A 15,206-nucleotide genomic window follows, 5' to 3' on the forward strand; every position below is an offset into this window, starting at 1 on the left:
AAAATGCAAGACGTTCTAATATCAAATGCATGAAAGAGTGAACCAATCTCCCTGACTTTGTGGTTTTTTATAAGAGTCTAATTTAAATCCAAAGAGTCATTATTCTCAAAAGGGAAGGCTCTGTGTGAATATGGAAACCTGCTCTTTTTCCTTTATTCCAATATAGTAAATGGAATAAAACTCATGCCTTCAAGCTCAAAAAAACTCACAATTCATCAGGACAGTTGATTGGCTGGGCTATTCGGTAACCATCTTTCAGGTATGCGGCCATCTCGAAGGGGTCAATGTCCACATAGGGCGTCTGGCCCAGAGTCATGAGTTCCCACAGCGTCACTCCAAAGGCCCACTAGTAAAGGAGCAGAAGCACAATGAGAGGACATTTAAAACAACAGTCAGGGGGCTAGTGCCCACAGCCAGCTACAGGACAAAAAATAACAGCTCAACTCATGCTTCGGAAAAGCGAAATGTTATTTACAAAAAAATGTCTATCATACACAGTTAGTTTCCCTTGCTAAGATAAAAAAGTGCATCCAATATTAGTATTATAAATTCTAAGTAATTAGATCCATTGGAAGTAATAGTTTACTGTTGATTACAAGCTACGTATTATGAATTATGTCCAAGATTCTTCTAATATGAGAATTTGTAACTTTAAATATTATAGCTAGTCTGCATAATTGAGAAGTGGAAAATGAACAGAATTTTAGTTTAATTAAAGGGAAGAGCATCCTAAGTGAAATACGCAAATGAGGGGAAATATAAGAAGTCATGGATTTTTACTGTATTTAAAGTTTTAAATTAAAGCATTAAAAAAACTTCCAACCTTGCTTGAGTAAGCAATCAGGTTTATTTAAAATCAGCATGTAAACTACAGAAAGGAACAGGAATAGTAAACAGTGGCAACAGTGTCCATTCGGGGCTCCCCATTTTGGCCAATTCCTGGCTGTACTTGGCTCCTGGAGAGCATGCAGGGGGCGGGGGGCAGGCAACGTGTCTACACAGAGCTGCTGCCACATGGCTGGGAAGGACTCAGATCTGGTACATCCACTGATCTGCCGCCAAGTATGAACCCTGAGGTCAGAACAACTGAACTTGGATGAGGAGGGGGATACCTGTGTACTGTAGTATAAGGTTTATGAGTACCTACAAATTCAAGTCATTTTGCATCCTTCAATACATTTAATTTCCTCAATAAACCTGTGAGAATCATTGGTAGCTCAATTTTACAGGTGAGAAAACTGAGGCTCAGAGAAATAGCTTGCCCCAAAATACATATTTTAATGAGTAAAAGAGAAAAAAGTGAAAAAAAGAAAAGGAAAAAAGAGAAATACCAAACGCAAGTCAAATACAAGTCTGTTTGTAAAATCTAAGCATGTTGCATTAAATTTTAGGTTATTATTTTTCAATAACAACAAAATCCCAAAATACTTTGTAAAATACACAGATTTTTAAAAAAGCCTTATAATAGTGAACAATAGCTACATTTCCCCCCAGAATGTATGCAAACAAGAAAACAATGAAATGACATATTTTAAAATATTTTAGGGCCAGGCACGGTGGCTCACACCTGTAATCCCAGCACTTTGGGAGGATTATCTGAGGTCAGGAGTTCAAGATCAGCCATGACCAACATGGAGAAACCCCATCTCTACTAAAAATACAAAATTATCTGGGCATGGTGGCGCATGCCTGTAATCCCAGCTACTCGGGAGGCTGAAGCAGGAGAATCGCTTAAACCCGGGAGGCGGAGGTTGTGGTGAGCCGAGATCGCGCCACTGCACTCCAGCCTGGGCAACAAAGTGAGACTCTGTCTCAAAGAAAGAAAAAAAAATTTAAAAACTGTCATGGAAAGTTCTATATAGAGCCAAAATATACTTCAACAATGAAGATAAATACAGAGTTTTTCAGACAAATAAAAGCAGAGAGACTATGTTTCCAGCAGACCTGTAAGATGTATGAAAGCAGTTCTTCATGTGGAAAGAAAATATACCACATGGAAATCTGAGTCAACACAAAGAATACAGAGTGCTGAAAATATATTAGTAACAACTGAACATATTCTCTTATGTTAAAATTTCCTTGACAGACTATTTAAAACAAAAACAGCTAACAATATATCGTGGGGTTTATAATATACGGAGAAGTAAAAGGTATGCCCACAAACAGTTTGAAGACTGGAAGGGGATGAATGGAAACACTATATTAAACATGAAATGATATAATATTTTTGGAAAATAGAAGGTTTATACTATAAAGCCTAGAGTAAGTTTTTTAACCTCAGCACTACTGATATTGTGGGCTGGAGGATTCTTTGCTGTGAGAAGCTGTCCTGTGCATTGTAGGATGTTTAGCATTCTCCCTGGGCTCTACCCACTAGATGATAGTAGCACATCCTCCAAGCTGTGACAACCCAAAATGCCTCCGGACATAGCCAAATGTCCCTTGGCACAGACAAATGTCCTTAGCCAGAGCAAAACTGTCCCAGTTAAGAACCACTGTGTTAGACTGAACAACAACAAAAAATTTAAAATATCAGAAATAAAGGAGGGAACACCATCCTTTAAGACATCAAAAAATATTATGAACAATCCAATTTTATGCCAATAAATTCGGCAACTTAAATGAAATAAACAAATTTCTTAAAATACAAATTACCAAAACAGACACAGGAGTAAACAGAACATCTATATAGCCCTACATCTATTGAAGATACTGAATTCACAATTCAAAACCTTTCCACAAAGAAAACTCAACATTGTTTGGTGAATTCTATCAAACTTGAAAGAAAATATAAATCTGTATTAGTTTTCTAGGGCTACCATAATAACATACCACAAACGAGTAGCTTAAACAAAAGAAATTTATTGTCCCACTGCTCTGATAGCTAGAAGTCCAAATCAATGTGTCAGCGTGGCCGTGCTTCCCCGGAAACCTGTAGGGGGACTCTTTCCTTGCCTATTCCCAGCTTCCTGTGGTTGCCGGAAGCCCCTGGTGTGCCGTGGTTTGCAGCTGCAGCCCTGCAGTCCCTGCCTCTATCTTCACGTGACATTTTCTCCTCATGTGTGTGTCTCTTTTCTTAGGGTGGATTAGAGCTCATACTCATTGAGTATGACCTCATCTTAACGTTACATCTGCAATGACCCTATTTCCAAATAAGGTCACATTCTGAGGTACTGGGGGTTAGGGCTTCAACCATTTTTTTTTTTTTTTGGTGGAGAGGCAGGACACAATTCAACCCATTACACACCCAACCCTACATAAACTTTCAGAACACAGAGGAAGGAATATATCTCATTCACTTTGACAGCAGCATTACCCTAAATACCAAAAACAGGTGGTCAGCCTTTTGGAACCTATTATCTTTTTCATTAACAGTGATCATTAACATGGAGCAAAGTCCAGCCTTGAAGTCTATGCTCTGGGAGGAGGAGGGGGCAGGCGACAGATGGAGAAGCGTGTATAGTTTCAAAATCTCCACAGAGTCTTGGAGGCTACTGAAATTGCCCTTACACCTACTGGGACATTCTATTCTGCTTAAAAATGGAAAAATGATTTCAAATTAATAAAAGTTAAAGGATGGTGCCTGCTCACATCTAGTTATTTGCCTATCTTTAAAACCTTACTGTATATGAAACTTTTTTCTGAGAAGCAACAAGATCTACATGAAATCTTAATACTGACAGTCATTAGTAAATGTAATGCTTTATTTTTAAAATCGTGTCCAATTTCCATAGAGAAGGTAGTTCCCTGCACAGATGGAACAGAGCCCAAAGAAATGAAACTGGTCAGAAGGGTGCTCCCATCCCTTCCTCCAGAGATGAAATGATTCATTCAAACTAGATTTTGGAAGAAGAAACCATGGCAATTGGTGACAAGTGCATCCTGACTCTTTGTACACAGGGAATAACCCCATCCACTGACATTATAACACCTTCTGACTTTAAGGGACTTTGATATTAAAGTTGGTGGTATTTGAGATCTGGAGTTGAATGTAAGTATTACAGCAGCAATGTAGATAAGCTTTTAAAAATTACTCCCTTCCCACTGTTTTGTTCACATTACTGCCCAACATTTACCTAAGGTTTTCATATTACAACTACAACACTAAAAGACGCCATAAAAAAGAACAGTCAAGCCAAAGGGAACAATGCAGTTTCATTTCCTTAAAAACTAACAAAAGTGATTAATTACATGTTGGCAAACCAACCCTTAAAAAAATAATCAAGACAAAATGGCACAGAGATGATTTGTGGAAAACTTGCTCTCTAAAGTCTTCTGATAACCGAACCATTTAAAATTTAGACAGACTTATTCTATAATTTCCTTCTGTTTGACGTCGGTGGAAAGGGGGCAATAAGAAGGTCATGCTGTTCTTTCCAGAGTTTTACGAAAGATTGTGGCTATCTCCATTTAAAGAACATTTAGATAATTATAATGTTATTCTATTCATCTTATTCCTCTCCCCAGAACATGTTATTTTACAGCTTCTATATATAAGATGTAAAACAGTTTTTCCACTAAAACATATTATGAATGTGACTTGTCAAAAAGTATGTAAGTAAAATTCCTTTTTTCTTTTAGTGCAGCATTAACTAAAGATGGAGCTACTGAATTAAGACATTTCCAGTGATTACTTCAGGAACTTACAATGCAAGGCTCACTTCAGTAAACTATAAACTGAAAGGAAAATAATTCCATTCAATTGTAAATTATCTTATCTGACCACAGTGGAAGCATCATCAGGTGGTCCATGGCTAGGCCTTTCTGTTCATATTAGAAACCTAATATCCCTTTCTCACATAAAGACATGGCTGCAGGTTACCAAAGTGCAATTAAATGAACCTGGGTTAAGTGTTTTATAAGAAAGAGAAGAATTATCTGGGGTGCTTGCTAAAAAGTCCAGTTCCTCTGTCCTATCTTAATAATTCTGAAGCCTGGATCACATTATTTTATTTAATTAATTATTTATTTGTATTTTTAGCAGAAATGGGGTTTTACCATGTTGGCCAGGCTGGTCTCGAACTCCTGGTTTCAAGTGATCCACCAGCCGTGGCCTCCCAAAGTGCTGGAATTATAGGCATGAGCCACCATGACAGGCCTGGATCACATCACTTTAAACAAAAGTCCTTGGTGGGTCTTAAGATTGGGTAAATTTAGCAAGTAGTCCTAGATTTGTTAGCAGCAGTGATCAGACAGTAAAGACAGTTTTCATTTATTTTTATTGTAGTACAGCTGACACATAAGAAACTGCACATAAAGTATTCCACTGGATAAGTTCTGATATACATAAACACTCCTGAAACCACTGCCACAACCAAGATAAGGAGCATATCTATCACTTCCAAATGATTCTGTTTTGATCCTTTCCTTCCACCCCTCCCTACCACCAGCACTACCATCCCCAAGTACCCACTAATTTGCTTTCTGTCACTAGATAGTTGGCGTTTTCTAGAATTATATAAATAGAATTATTCAAGCTGTATACTGTTTTCCTAGCTTCTTTTACTCAGAATGATTCTGAGATTCATCCGTGATGTAGCATGTACCAACAGTTCATTCCTTTTTATTTAGTAGTATAGCTCGTTATATGAATACTGCAGTTTACCCATTTACCTGTTGATAAGCATTTGAATTATGTTCAGCCTTAGCTATTAAAAATAAAGCTGCTATGAACATCTGTGTAGTGTTGGTAAGAACATGTTTTCATTTATCTAAGAGCAAAATGACTGAATATGGTACATACATATTTAACATTTTAAGAAATTGCCAAGCTGTTTCCCAAAGTTTGGAAATATCCCATTTTACGTTCCTGCCAGCAGTGTAAAAGAGCTCTTGTTCTTTCATATCCTTATCAATATTTGGTATGGTCAGACTTTTCAATTTTAGCCAAACCAACAGTATCTCATTGTGGTTTAATTTTGCATTTCCCTAATGAATGACTAATAATGTTGATAATATTTTTCAAACTTGGAGAGAATATCTTGAGTTTTCTGACCAAGGCAAAAAGGGTGTACCTCTCCTATTGTGTATGTATTATTTAATTTCTCTCAGCAATGTATTGTATAGCTCTTTCACATTTTTTGTCAGATTTATTCCTGAGAACTTTTGATATTCAATTTTTGATATTCTTATAAACTTTTTAAAAACTTTATTTTTCATTGTTAGTGTTCAAAAATACAATTTATTTTTGTACGTTGATCTTGCAATCTTTCTAAACTCACTTATTAGTTTTAGTAGCTTTTTTGTATATCATACTGAATTTTCTACATAAATGATCATACTATTCTGCAAATAGTTACTTTTTTCTATCTACTCTTTTCTTCCCTTAGTGCACTGGCTATAATCTTAAGGACAGTGCTGAGTAACAGAAGTGATAAGAGTGGGCAACCTTGTCTTGTTCCTGGTGTTAAATAAAAAGAATTCAGCCTTTCACCACTAAATATGTTAGCTATAGGTTTTTCTGTAGATGCCCTTTACCAGGCCTAGAGCAGATGTCCAGAGGGACATGCCTCCTCTTAGATGCCTCTTTAGGTCTGGTGTGCCCCAAGTGCCAAAAAAGGACCTCAGTGCCTCTGGGGTGGGCTCTGGCAAACAGCCACTGAAGTACGTTCCCACCTAGCTGAGAGATGATGTTCCCACCCCAGTGGACCTGAAAAGCAGAGTACGAAGCCAAAGGGAATTATTCTTGAGTCCTAAGGTTTAATATTGTTTGTTCGGTTAGGTTTTCAACTTATTTTAGATGCATTACTCCTTTCTTCTTTCCTATTTCTTCCCTTTGGAATGAGTATGTCTATCCATTATTTGTCCCACCACTGTATTTTTGAAGCACATAACTTATTTGCTTTTATAGGTTCAGAGCTAGAGAGGAATTTGCCTCAGCATAAACTGTACCTTGAGGTTCATCCATATCAGATTTAGACGATATTTAAATGACACTTTGGACTTAAGACTTTGGAGCTGATGCTAGAACAACTTAAGACTTTTAGGGCTGTTGGGATGGAATGAATGTATTTTGCATGTGAGAATGACATAAATTTTGGAAGGCCAGTGGCAGAATGTGGTGGACTGAATGTGTGTGTCCCTGCCACCATTTATATGCTGAAACCTTAACCCCCAAGTGATGGTATTAGGAGTTGGGGCCTTTGGATGGTGGTCAGGTCATGAGAGTGCAGCCCTCATAAATGGGATTGGTACTCTTATAAAAGAGACCACCAGAGAGCTCCCTCACCCCTTATGCCACATGAGGACCCAGAAGAGAGGATGGATATTTATGAACCAGGAAAGGGGCTCTCAACAGACACCGAACCTGCTGGTACCTAATTTTGGACTTCCTAGACTCCAGAATTATGAGAATTCATTGTTTGTTATTTAAGTTATCCAGTCTATGGCAGTTTGTTACAGTGGCCCCAATACACTAAGACACCAACTCAACTTCAAACATCAGCAATCTTTAAGCAGAGTGTTATACGTGATTGAAAAGTGACTACTTCTGCTATGAATCTGCCCCACGATCTGTGATTAGGAAAGACAGAGGAGGCAACATTGGATGCTAACCAGGCCATTACACATATCTGTTATTTATGGCACTTTTTGCCACTGTATCAGATGCATAGACATTACTCCATCAGAACACTGGGGCTATCTGAGGGGAATATTAAACAGAATAAGGACAAGTCTCTTTAAAGGAATGTAAAGAGTTGTTTACAAGATTTTATCAGTAAATTATCCTGAGGGAGAGCCAACGACAGAAAACACCCAGGCCAACTACTTGATCACAGGACAGCAAGTGCTCACCTCTGAAAATACAGTAACTCTTCCTAAAGTAAATCCATTTATTCCTCATTCCAAGAAAATATTAGGATGAATAAAACAATACCATTAAATAAAACTAAACAATATCTTAATGTTAAATTTTAAATTTTTATTTCTTAAAGTCTGAAATAATCCTTGCACCTCTAGATTTTTCCTGTCTTTAATATTTATTTCTCTTAATGTGAACTTAATACTTAAATAATTGTTCCAAGATTATTGTATATAAAATCTGCAACTATAAAGGAAACAAATATTAGGAATCTATGCATTACTCTAAAATTAATAATGAATAAAGTTTTCTATACTTTAAAAAATAATAAGCGCTCCATGCTCATGGACAGGAAGAATCAATATCGTGAAAACAGCCATACTGCCCAAGGTAATTTACAGATTCAAAAACTACTTTAAAGTTCATATGGAACCAAAAAAAGAGCCCGCATTGCCAAGACAATCCTAAGCCAGAAGAACAAAGCTGGAGGCACCATGCTACCTGACTTCAAACTATACTACAAGGCTACAGTAACCAAAACAGCATGGTACTGGTACCAAAACAGAGATATAGACCAATGGAACAGAATAGAGCCCTCAAAAATAATACTACACATCTACAACTATCTGATCTTTGACAAACCTGACAAAAACAAGAAATGGGGAAAGGATTCCCTATTTAATAAATGGTGCTGGGAAAACTGGCTAGCCATATGTAGAAAGTTGAAACTGGATCCCTTCCTTACACCTTATACAAACATTAATTCAAGATGGATTAAAGACTTAAATGTCAGACCTAAAACCATAAAAACAATAGAAGAAAACCTAGGCAATACCATTCAGGACATAGGCATGGGCAAGGACTTCACGTCTAAAACACCAAAAGCAATGGCAACAAAAGCCAAAATTGACAAATGGGATCTAATTAAACTAAAGAGCTTCTGCACAGCAAAAGAAACCACCATCAGAGTGAACAGGCAACCTAAAGAATGGGAGAAAAATTTTGCAATCTACTCATCTGACAAAGGGCTAATATCCAGAATCTACAAAGAACTCAAACAAATTTACAAGAAAAAAACAACCCCATCAAAAAGTGGGCAAAGGATATGAACAGACACTTCTTAAAAGAAGAGATTTATGCAGCCAACTGACACATGAAAAAATGCTCATCATCACTGGCCATCAGAGAAATGCAAATCAAAACCACAATGAGATACCATCTCACTCCAGTTAGAATGGCGATCATTAAAAAGTCAGGAAACAACAGGTAATGGAGAGGATGTGGAGAAATAGAAACACTTTTACACTGTTGGTGGGACTGTAACCATTGTTGAAGACAGTGTGGTGATTCCTCAAGGATCTAGAACTAGAAATACCATTTGACCCAGCCATCCCATTACTGGGTATATACCCAAAGGAGTATAAATCATGCTGCTATAAAGACACATGCACACGTATGTTTATTGAGGCACTATTCACGACAGCAAAGACTTGGAACCAACCCAAATGTCCATCAATGACAGACTGGATTAAGAAAATGTAGCACATATACACCATGGAATACTATGCAGCCATAAAAAAGGATGAGTTCATGTCCTCTGTAGGGACATGGACGAAACTGGAAACCATCATTCTCAGCAAACTATCGCAAGGACAAAAAACCAAACACCGCATGTTCACACTCATAGGTGGGAATTGAACAATGAGAACACTTGGACACAGGAAGGGGAACATCACACACCGGGGCTTGTCGTAGGGTAGGGGGAGGGGGGAGGGATAGCATTAGGAGATATACCTAATGTGAATGATGAGTTAATGGGTGCAGCACACCAACATGGCACATGTATACATATGTAACAAACCTGCATGTTCTGCACATGTACCTTAGAACTTAAAGTATAATAAAAAATAAAATAATAATAATAAGAAGAAGAAGCATCCTCCGTAACTCTAGCTTTCTCTTTGATACCACAGTAGTTCAGCAGACTACTTTCCATGGGTATGTAATAAATGTCAGACTCTCCTGCTCAGGTCGCTCAGGATACAACAAGCACTGGGCTCCCTCCACAGCACTGGGCAAACAGGGAGTTAAAAGAGTCATACGTAGCAATGTGCTGCAGATGCAGTCTCTGGATAACTCCAGACTTCCTTTTATTTTCTAGGTGATCATTGATAGTCACAAAATAAATAATGTAAAGGCACAAGCAACACATTTTGATGGGTCCTATCCCCTAAAAACTATTCAAATACTTTTAAAAGGATCTCTTCATTGCCATAAACCATGCTGATAATATTTGGCATGGAAGTTATTTCCTTGACTTGTTTTTCTTAAGAAAATGCTTCTTAAACACAATGTAATACTATAAAGACAAGAAAACCAATAAGAAAGAAATTCCTAACTGCGTACTCCTGATTACACTTAGTAATCTCCTAATAGAAAGTAGTTCTTAAGAGCAGAATTACGTTAGCTACTATAATTAGCTAAGTAATTCAAAGAAGATGTAAATCAAGAACTCTATTTTCAAATAAAGGAAAAGAAAGTCACATAAAAAAATTTATGGTGGTATCCACATCTGATGAAAACACAATAAAAACAATATCCAGAAATTCTTAAGAATGCCTACAATGATGTCATATCTTGGAATAATATTAGACATTTATAACTAGTCAAATCTTGATGTGCATAGTTCTTAAGCTCAACAGTTAAAAGTTGATGTTAACATAAGAATCTGGACATACTGAAATATTGAATCTTTTCAGTAAAAATTCTGAAAACACAGCCCAGAGATGCAATGTATTATTTTCATGATGGAAAACATCAATGTATTTCTAAATAAATCATGTAGAATTTTTAATTATGAAGAAATGCAAAAATGTTAAGGATGTCTTAAAGGACTGAGAAAATGTTCCCTCCAAGGCAGCAGTATCATTTGTTGGGTGCTACATTTACATCTAAAAATATGTATTTCACATGTGTATAGACTCTGGTGGAAGTGTCCAAAAATAGAATATTAAATGTAACTTTTAAGCCCCCAACTTCACCCATAAAGAAAAAATGGTAACAGAATATAATGACTGTGTGTACACATTTCCAACCCAAATGTTAAAAAGCAATCTTCAACAAGTGTGCTTTAAAATATTTTAAGAATTAAAAAAAATTCAATCCCAAAAAACTAAAAGGCAGGACTTTTACACGAACAGTCACATCATAGTCATGGAAAACAGAAGGGTGTTCCTAGTCCTTTCAATTCCAATTATCTAAAGCAAAGGCGATACATACATACATATGTGTGTGTGGGATTGTATATACACACATACATATATATGGAAACAAATTTGTAATAAGCTACAAAAGAAAAATGTGAGCCTTTTCTAGGAGTTAACCACGTTAAATGCAAATCGGAGGATATTGTTAACATCACATGCTAAGTATAGCTCAGAAAATTTGGGTCAGACAGCTATTTCAAGTAAGTTTATGCCAAAACACACTGAAAGTAATTATGATGTTAAAGTAATTCTCCTGTTGAGGTGCCTTTTGTGGAGGCAGCTAGCGTGAGGCTGGGGAATCACTAAGCTACATGTCATGCCCTGTGCTGCCCAGACTCATGAACAATTCAGTCAGGGTGGCTAAAAGCTACTCCACAAAACCAAAACGCAAGATGTTTGCTTATGCCTTCTTTGTGCAGGCATACAGAGAACCTAAGAAGAAAAACCCAAAGATCCCTGTCAATTTTGCAAAATTGTCCAAAAGTACACTGAGAAGTGGAAGACAATGTCTGGGAAAGAGAAGTCTAAATCTGATGAAATGGCAAAAGTAGATAAAATATGCTATGATTCAGAAATGAAGGATTATGGACTATCTAAGGGAGGCAAAACAAAAAAATAAAAAACAAAAAGGACCTCAATGTCCCCAAAAGGTCACTGTCCAGATTCTTCCTGTTCTGTTCAGAATTCTGCCCCAAGAATTCAGACCCTGGCATCTCTATTGGAGATGTGGCAAAAAAGCTAGGTGAGAGGTGGAGTAATTTAAGTGACACTGAAAAGCAGCTTTGCATCACAAAGGCAACAAAGCTGAAGGAGAAGTATGAGAAGGATGTTGCTAACTGCAAGTCTAAAGGAAAATCTGATGGCGCAAAAGGTCTTACTAAAGTTGTCTGGACAAAGGTGGAAAAGAAAGGCAAAGATGACGAGGAGGAAGAGGCGGAGGAGGAGGAGAATGAATAAAAAACTCTATCTGTAATAACAAACTAAATAACTAACTAAAGTAATTCTCTTGTGAATCTGCTCACCATTAAGTTAATGGTGATATTTTAAAATAAAGCTGCCACATGAACAAGCAACTAAGTATTTGGTGTAACTGCATTCTGATGATGGCAGATTCTTACATAAAATGTGTGAACTCCTGCAAAATGTCATAACCATAAAAATAACTATTTCTGATATAATTTGAAATGTTCTGCCTAACCAAACCATGTATCCTCAACATGAACTTTGCCAGCTAATACCCAGCTGAAGAGACTCAACGCTCTTGGAGCATCTTGCTTGGAGATTTATTATTAGCTATAGCCTCATTTGTTGAAAGTATATTATCTAACTTAATTTTCACTCTGTAGGTCCTACAAAATATTTAATCATAAATGTTACAAAAAATAATTCCTATCATCGCTTAATTATACAATGGTATACCTACACAGAAATAAATACGTTAAATTAAGTAATACCGGCTGGGTGCAGTGGCTCCCGCCTGTAATCCCAGTGCTTTGAGAGGTCAAGGCAGGAGGATTGCTTGAGCTTAGGGGTACAAGATCAGCCTGGGCAACACAGCAAGCCTCCATCTCTACAAAAAATAAAAGAATTAGCCACGTGTGGTGGCACACACTGGTAGTCCTAGCTACTCAGGAGGCTGAGGCAGGAGGACCACTTGAGCCCAGGAGTACAAGGCTACACTGAGCTATGACTGTACCACTGCACTCCCACCTGGGCAACAGAGTGAGACCCTGTGTCTAAGGAAAAAAAAAAAAAAGTAATACATATTTTGGGGGCCTCCACTGTGCAAGCAAATAGCACTACTTGCCATCTTGCATACCCCTTTGAAATACAAGCTATCAATGCTCCTTTTTCTAAGAGAATAATAAAAAGATTTCCAACCTCTTCAAATTACACGAAATACTTGTAGATTATCATCTAAGAATTATCTTCCATTTTCTGCCCATCGAACTAGTTTTGGTTCACCACAACAGCCATCTCATTTCAGCAAAGGCAACTATACTATATTTCAATAAATAACAAAATAAAAATTTTAAATCAACCACTGGAAATAAAAAAATTAACATCCCAAAGAGACGAGTGAATCCATCTTTTAAATCAACTATGGAATAAAATTTTCAAAGTAAACACTAAGAAAAGTTTACTTCACTTTTCTACATTTAAAAATGTTTAGATGTGAGCTTTTACTAAAGGAGTAAATTTGAGATCACACTGCTCTAATTCAACTGATATTATGTTTTAAAATTATGTTCTACAACCAAAGCCAAACCAATTCCTCCTGTCCCCTTTCCCACTCCATGAAAATAGCTTTGTTTAATGTAGAGCTGGTAAACAGTTCCAGCTACAATTCAGAATTTCTGAATAAAGATTTGGCAACTCTAAAACCAAAAACATTATCAAAGAGTAGAACTAGTCCTTACTGTCATTCAGTACAGCAGCTGTGCATTGGTCTAAAATCAAACTCTGCTTTCCCTTCATATGTCATTTGAAAAAAATAAAAATCAAAACCAAAAATGTAACCTTTCTCTCCCTAAAAAAAAGCCCAGGTTCTCATTACGTAGAGATTTAAAAAGAATATAACCTGCTTTGCATATTTGTACTGCTTTACTTGGTATGTTTAACTTCTAGACATTAATGCTAGAGAAAGATTTTTTCTTTATCATCAGAGCTCTGGAAAAACAGACCAGGACTAGTACCCCACTGCTCTATAAGCTGAACCCTGGGATTCAGTATCCAAGAGTCTGGCTTTATTTCCCTCATCCTGCCACCCATCACCCACCATGCCCGATGGCTCTCTGGCTAGGAGAGGCTGTGGACAACATGAAACAGGTTGTCATTCAGTGTTAGCTTCTGAGACTGCTCTGTGAAGCAGATCACATCCCTTCTCATAATCATTCATATTTACTTTGTTCATCTCACAAATGTCAGATAAATTGTTTTTTTGAGAATAGTTTATCTTGAGTTAAAACAAAGTATTTTGAAGATATATACAATGAAAGACCTTGATTTTAACAAAATTAGCTAGGCATGGTGGTGCGCGCCTATAGTCCCAGCTACTCAGGAGGCTGAGGCAGGAGAATCGCATGAACCCAGGAGGCAGAGGTTGCACTGAGCTGCAATCGCGCCACTGCACTCCAGTCTGGTGACAGAGCGAGACTCTGTCTCAAAAAAAAAAAAAAAAAAATTTAAAAATTATACAAGTAAATTGCTCATTCACATTAAGTGAACACATTTTATCAAAATACTTGGTATGTAAAAGGAGCAATATATCTGTATTAGTCCCTTCTCACACTGCTATGAATAAATACCCAAGACTGAGTAATTTATAAAGGAGAGAGGTTGAATTGACTTATTTCTGCAATGATGGAGAGGCCTCAGGAAACTTACAATCATGACGAAGGAAAAGAAGAAGCAGGCACCTTCCTCACAGGGTGGCAGGATGGAGTGAGTGTGAGCAGGGGAAATGCCAGACGCTGATAAAAGCATCAGATCTCGTGAGACTCACTAGAACAGCATGGGGAAACCTGCCCCCCATGATCCAATTATCTCCACCCTTGGTCTCGCCCTTGACGTGGGGATTATGGGAATTCCAATTCAAGATGAGATTTTGGGTGGGGACATAGCCAAACCATATCAATATCAAATAGCACATAGTTTCTAAAAAGGAAAAAAAATTTATTTAGTAGTTAGAGTTAATTAAAGGATTTTTCCCCTTTCTCAAATTATTCTCATTTTAAGGATTTTAAATTAGAATATCAGTTTTTCAGTAAAGAAATTAGATCATTTCAATTATTGACTGCAGTGAACTGAATGGTAGCCCCAAAGATATGCCCATGTCCTACTCCCTGAAACTTGTAATTACCTTACATGACAAAACGTGATTAAGGATCTTGAAAGGAAAAGTTTATTCTGGATTATGTAAGTGGGTTCTAAATCATATGTATCCTTTTAAGAGGGAGGCAAAGAGAGTTTCAAAGACGTATGTGAAGAAGAAGGTGGTAGGAACTTGGAACAGAGGGATGGAACCGCAAGCCAAAGAATGCCAACAGCCACCAGAGCTGAAACAGGCAAGGATTGCTTCTCCACTAGAGCCTCTGGAAGGAGCCCAGCCCTGACTACACCTTGATTTCAGACATTTG

At 37.3% G+C, this 15,206-nt stretch overlaps 1 protein-coding gene across 5 annotated transcripts in view; it reads right to left on the reverse strand.

Annotated features, from left to right (window-relative positions):
- RYK (receptor like tyrosine kinase) overlaps window positions 1–15,206 on the reverse strand; it is a 160,817-nt gene that overhangs the window by 69,109 nt on the left and 76,502 nt on the right. For all 5 annotated transcript variants that reach the window (XR_008624895.2, XM_063602937.1, XM_055110482.2 and 2 more), the window contains exon 14: window positions 210–346. Coding sequence is in view for 4 of the 5 variants with exons in the window: in XM_063602937.1 (XP_063459007.1) it covers window positions 210–346 (137 nt within the window). In the remaining variant the exon portion in view is untranslated. The remainder of the gene's footprint in view (window positions 1–209; window positions 347–15,206) is intronic.

Source organism: Pan paniscus, chromosome 2 (assembly GCF_029289425.2).
Source record: "Pan paniscus chromosome 2, NHGRI_mPanPan1-v2.0_pri, whole genome shotgun sequence".
In the NCBI taxonomy this organism is placed as follows: Eukaryota; Metazoa; Chordata; class Mammalia; order Primates; family Hominidae; genus Pan; species Pan paniscus.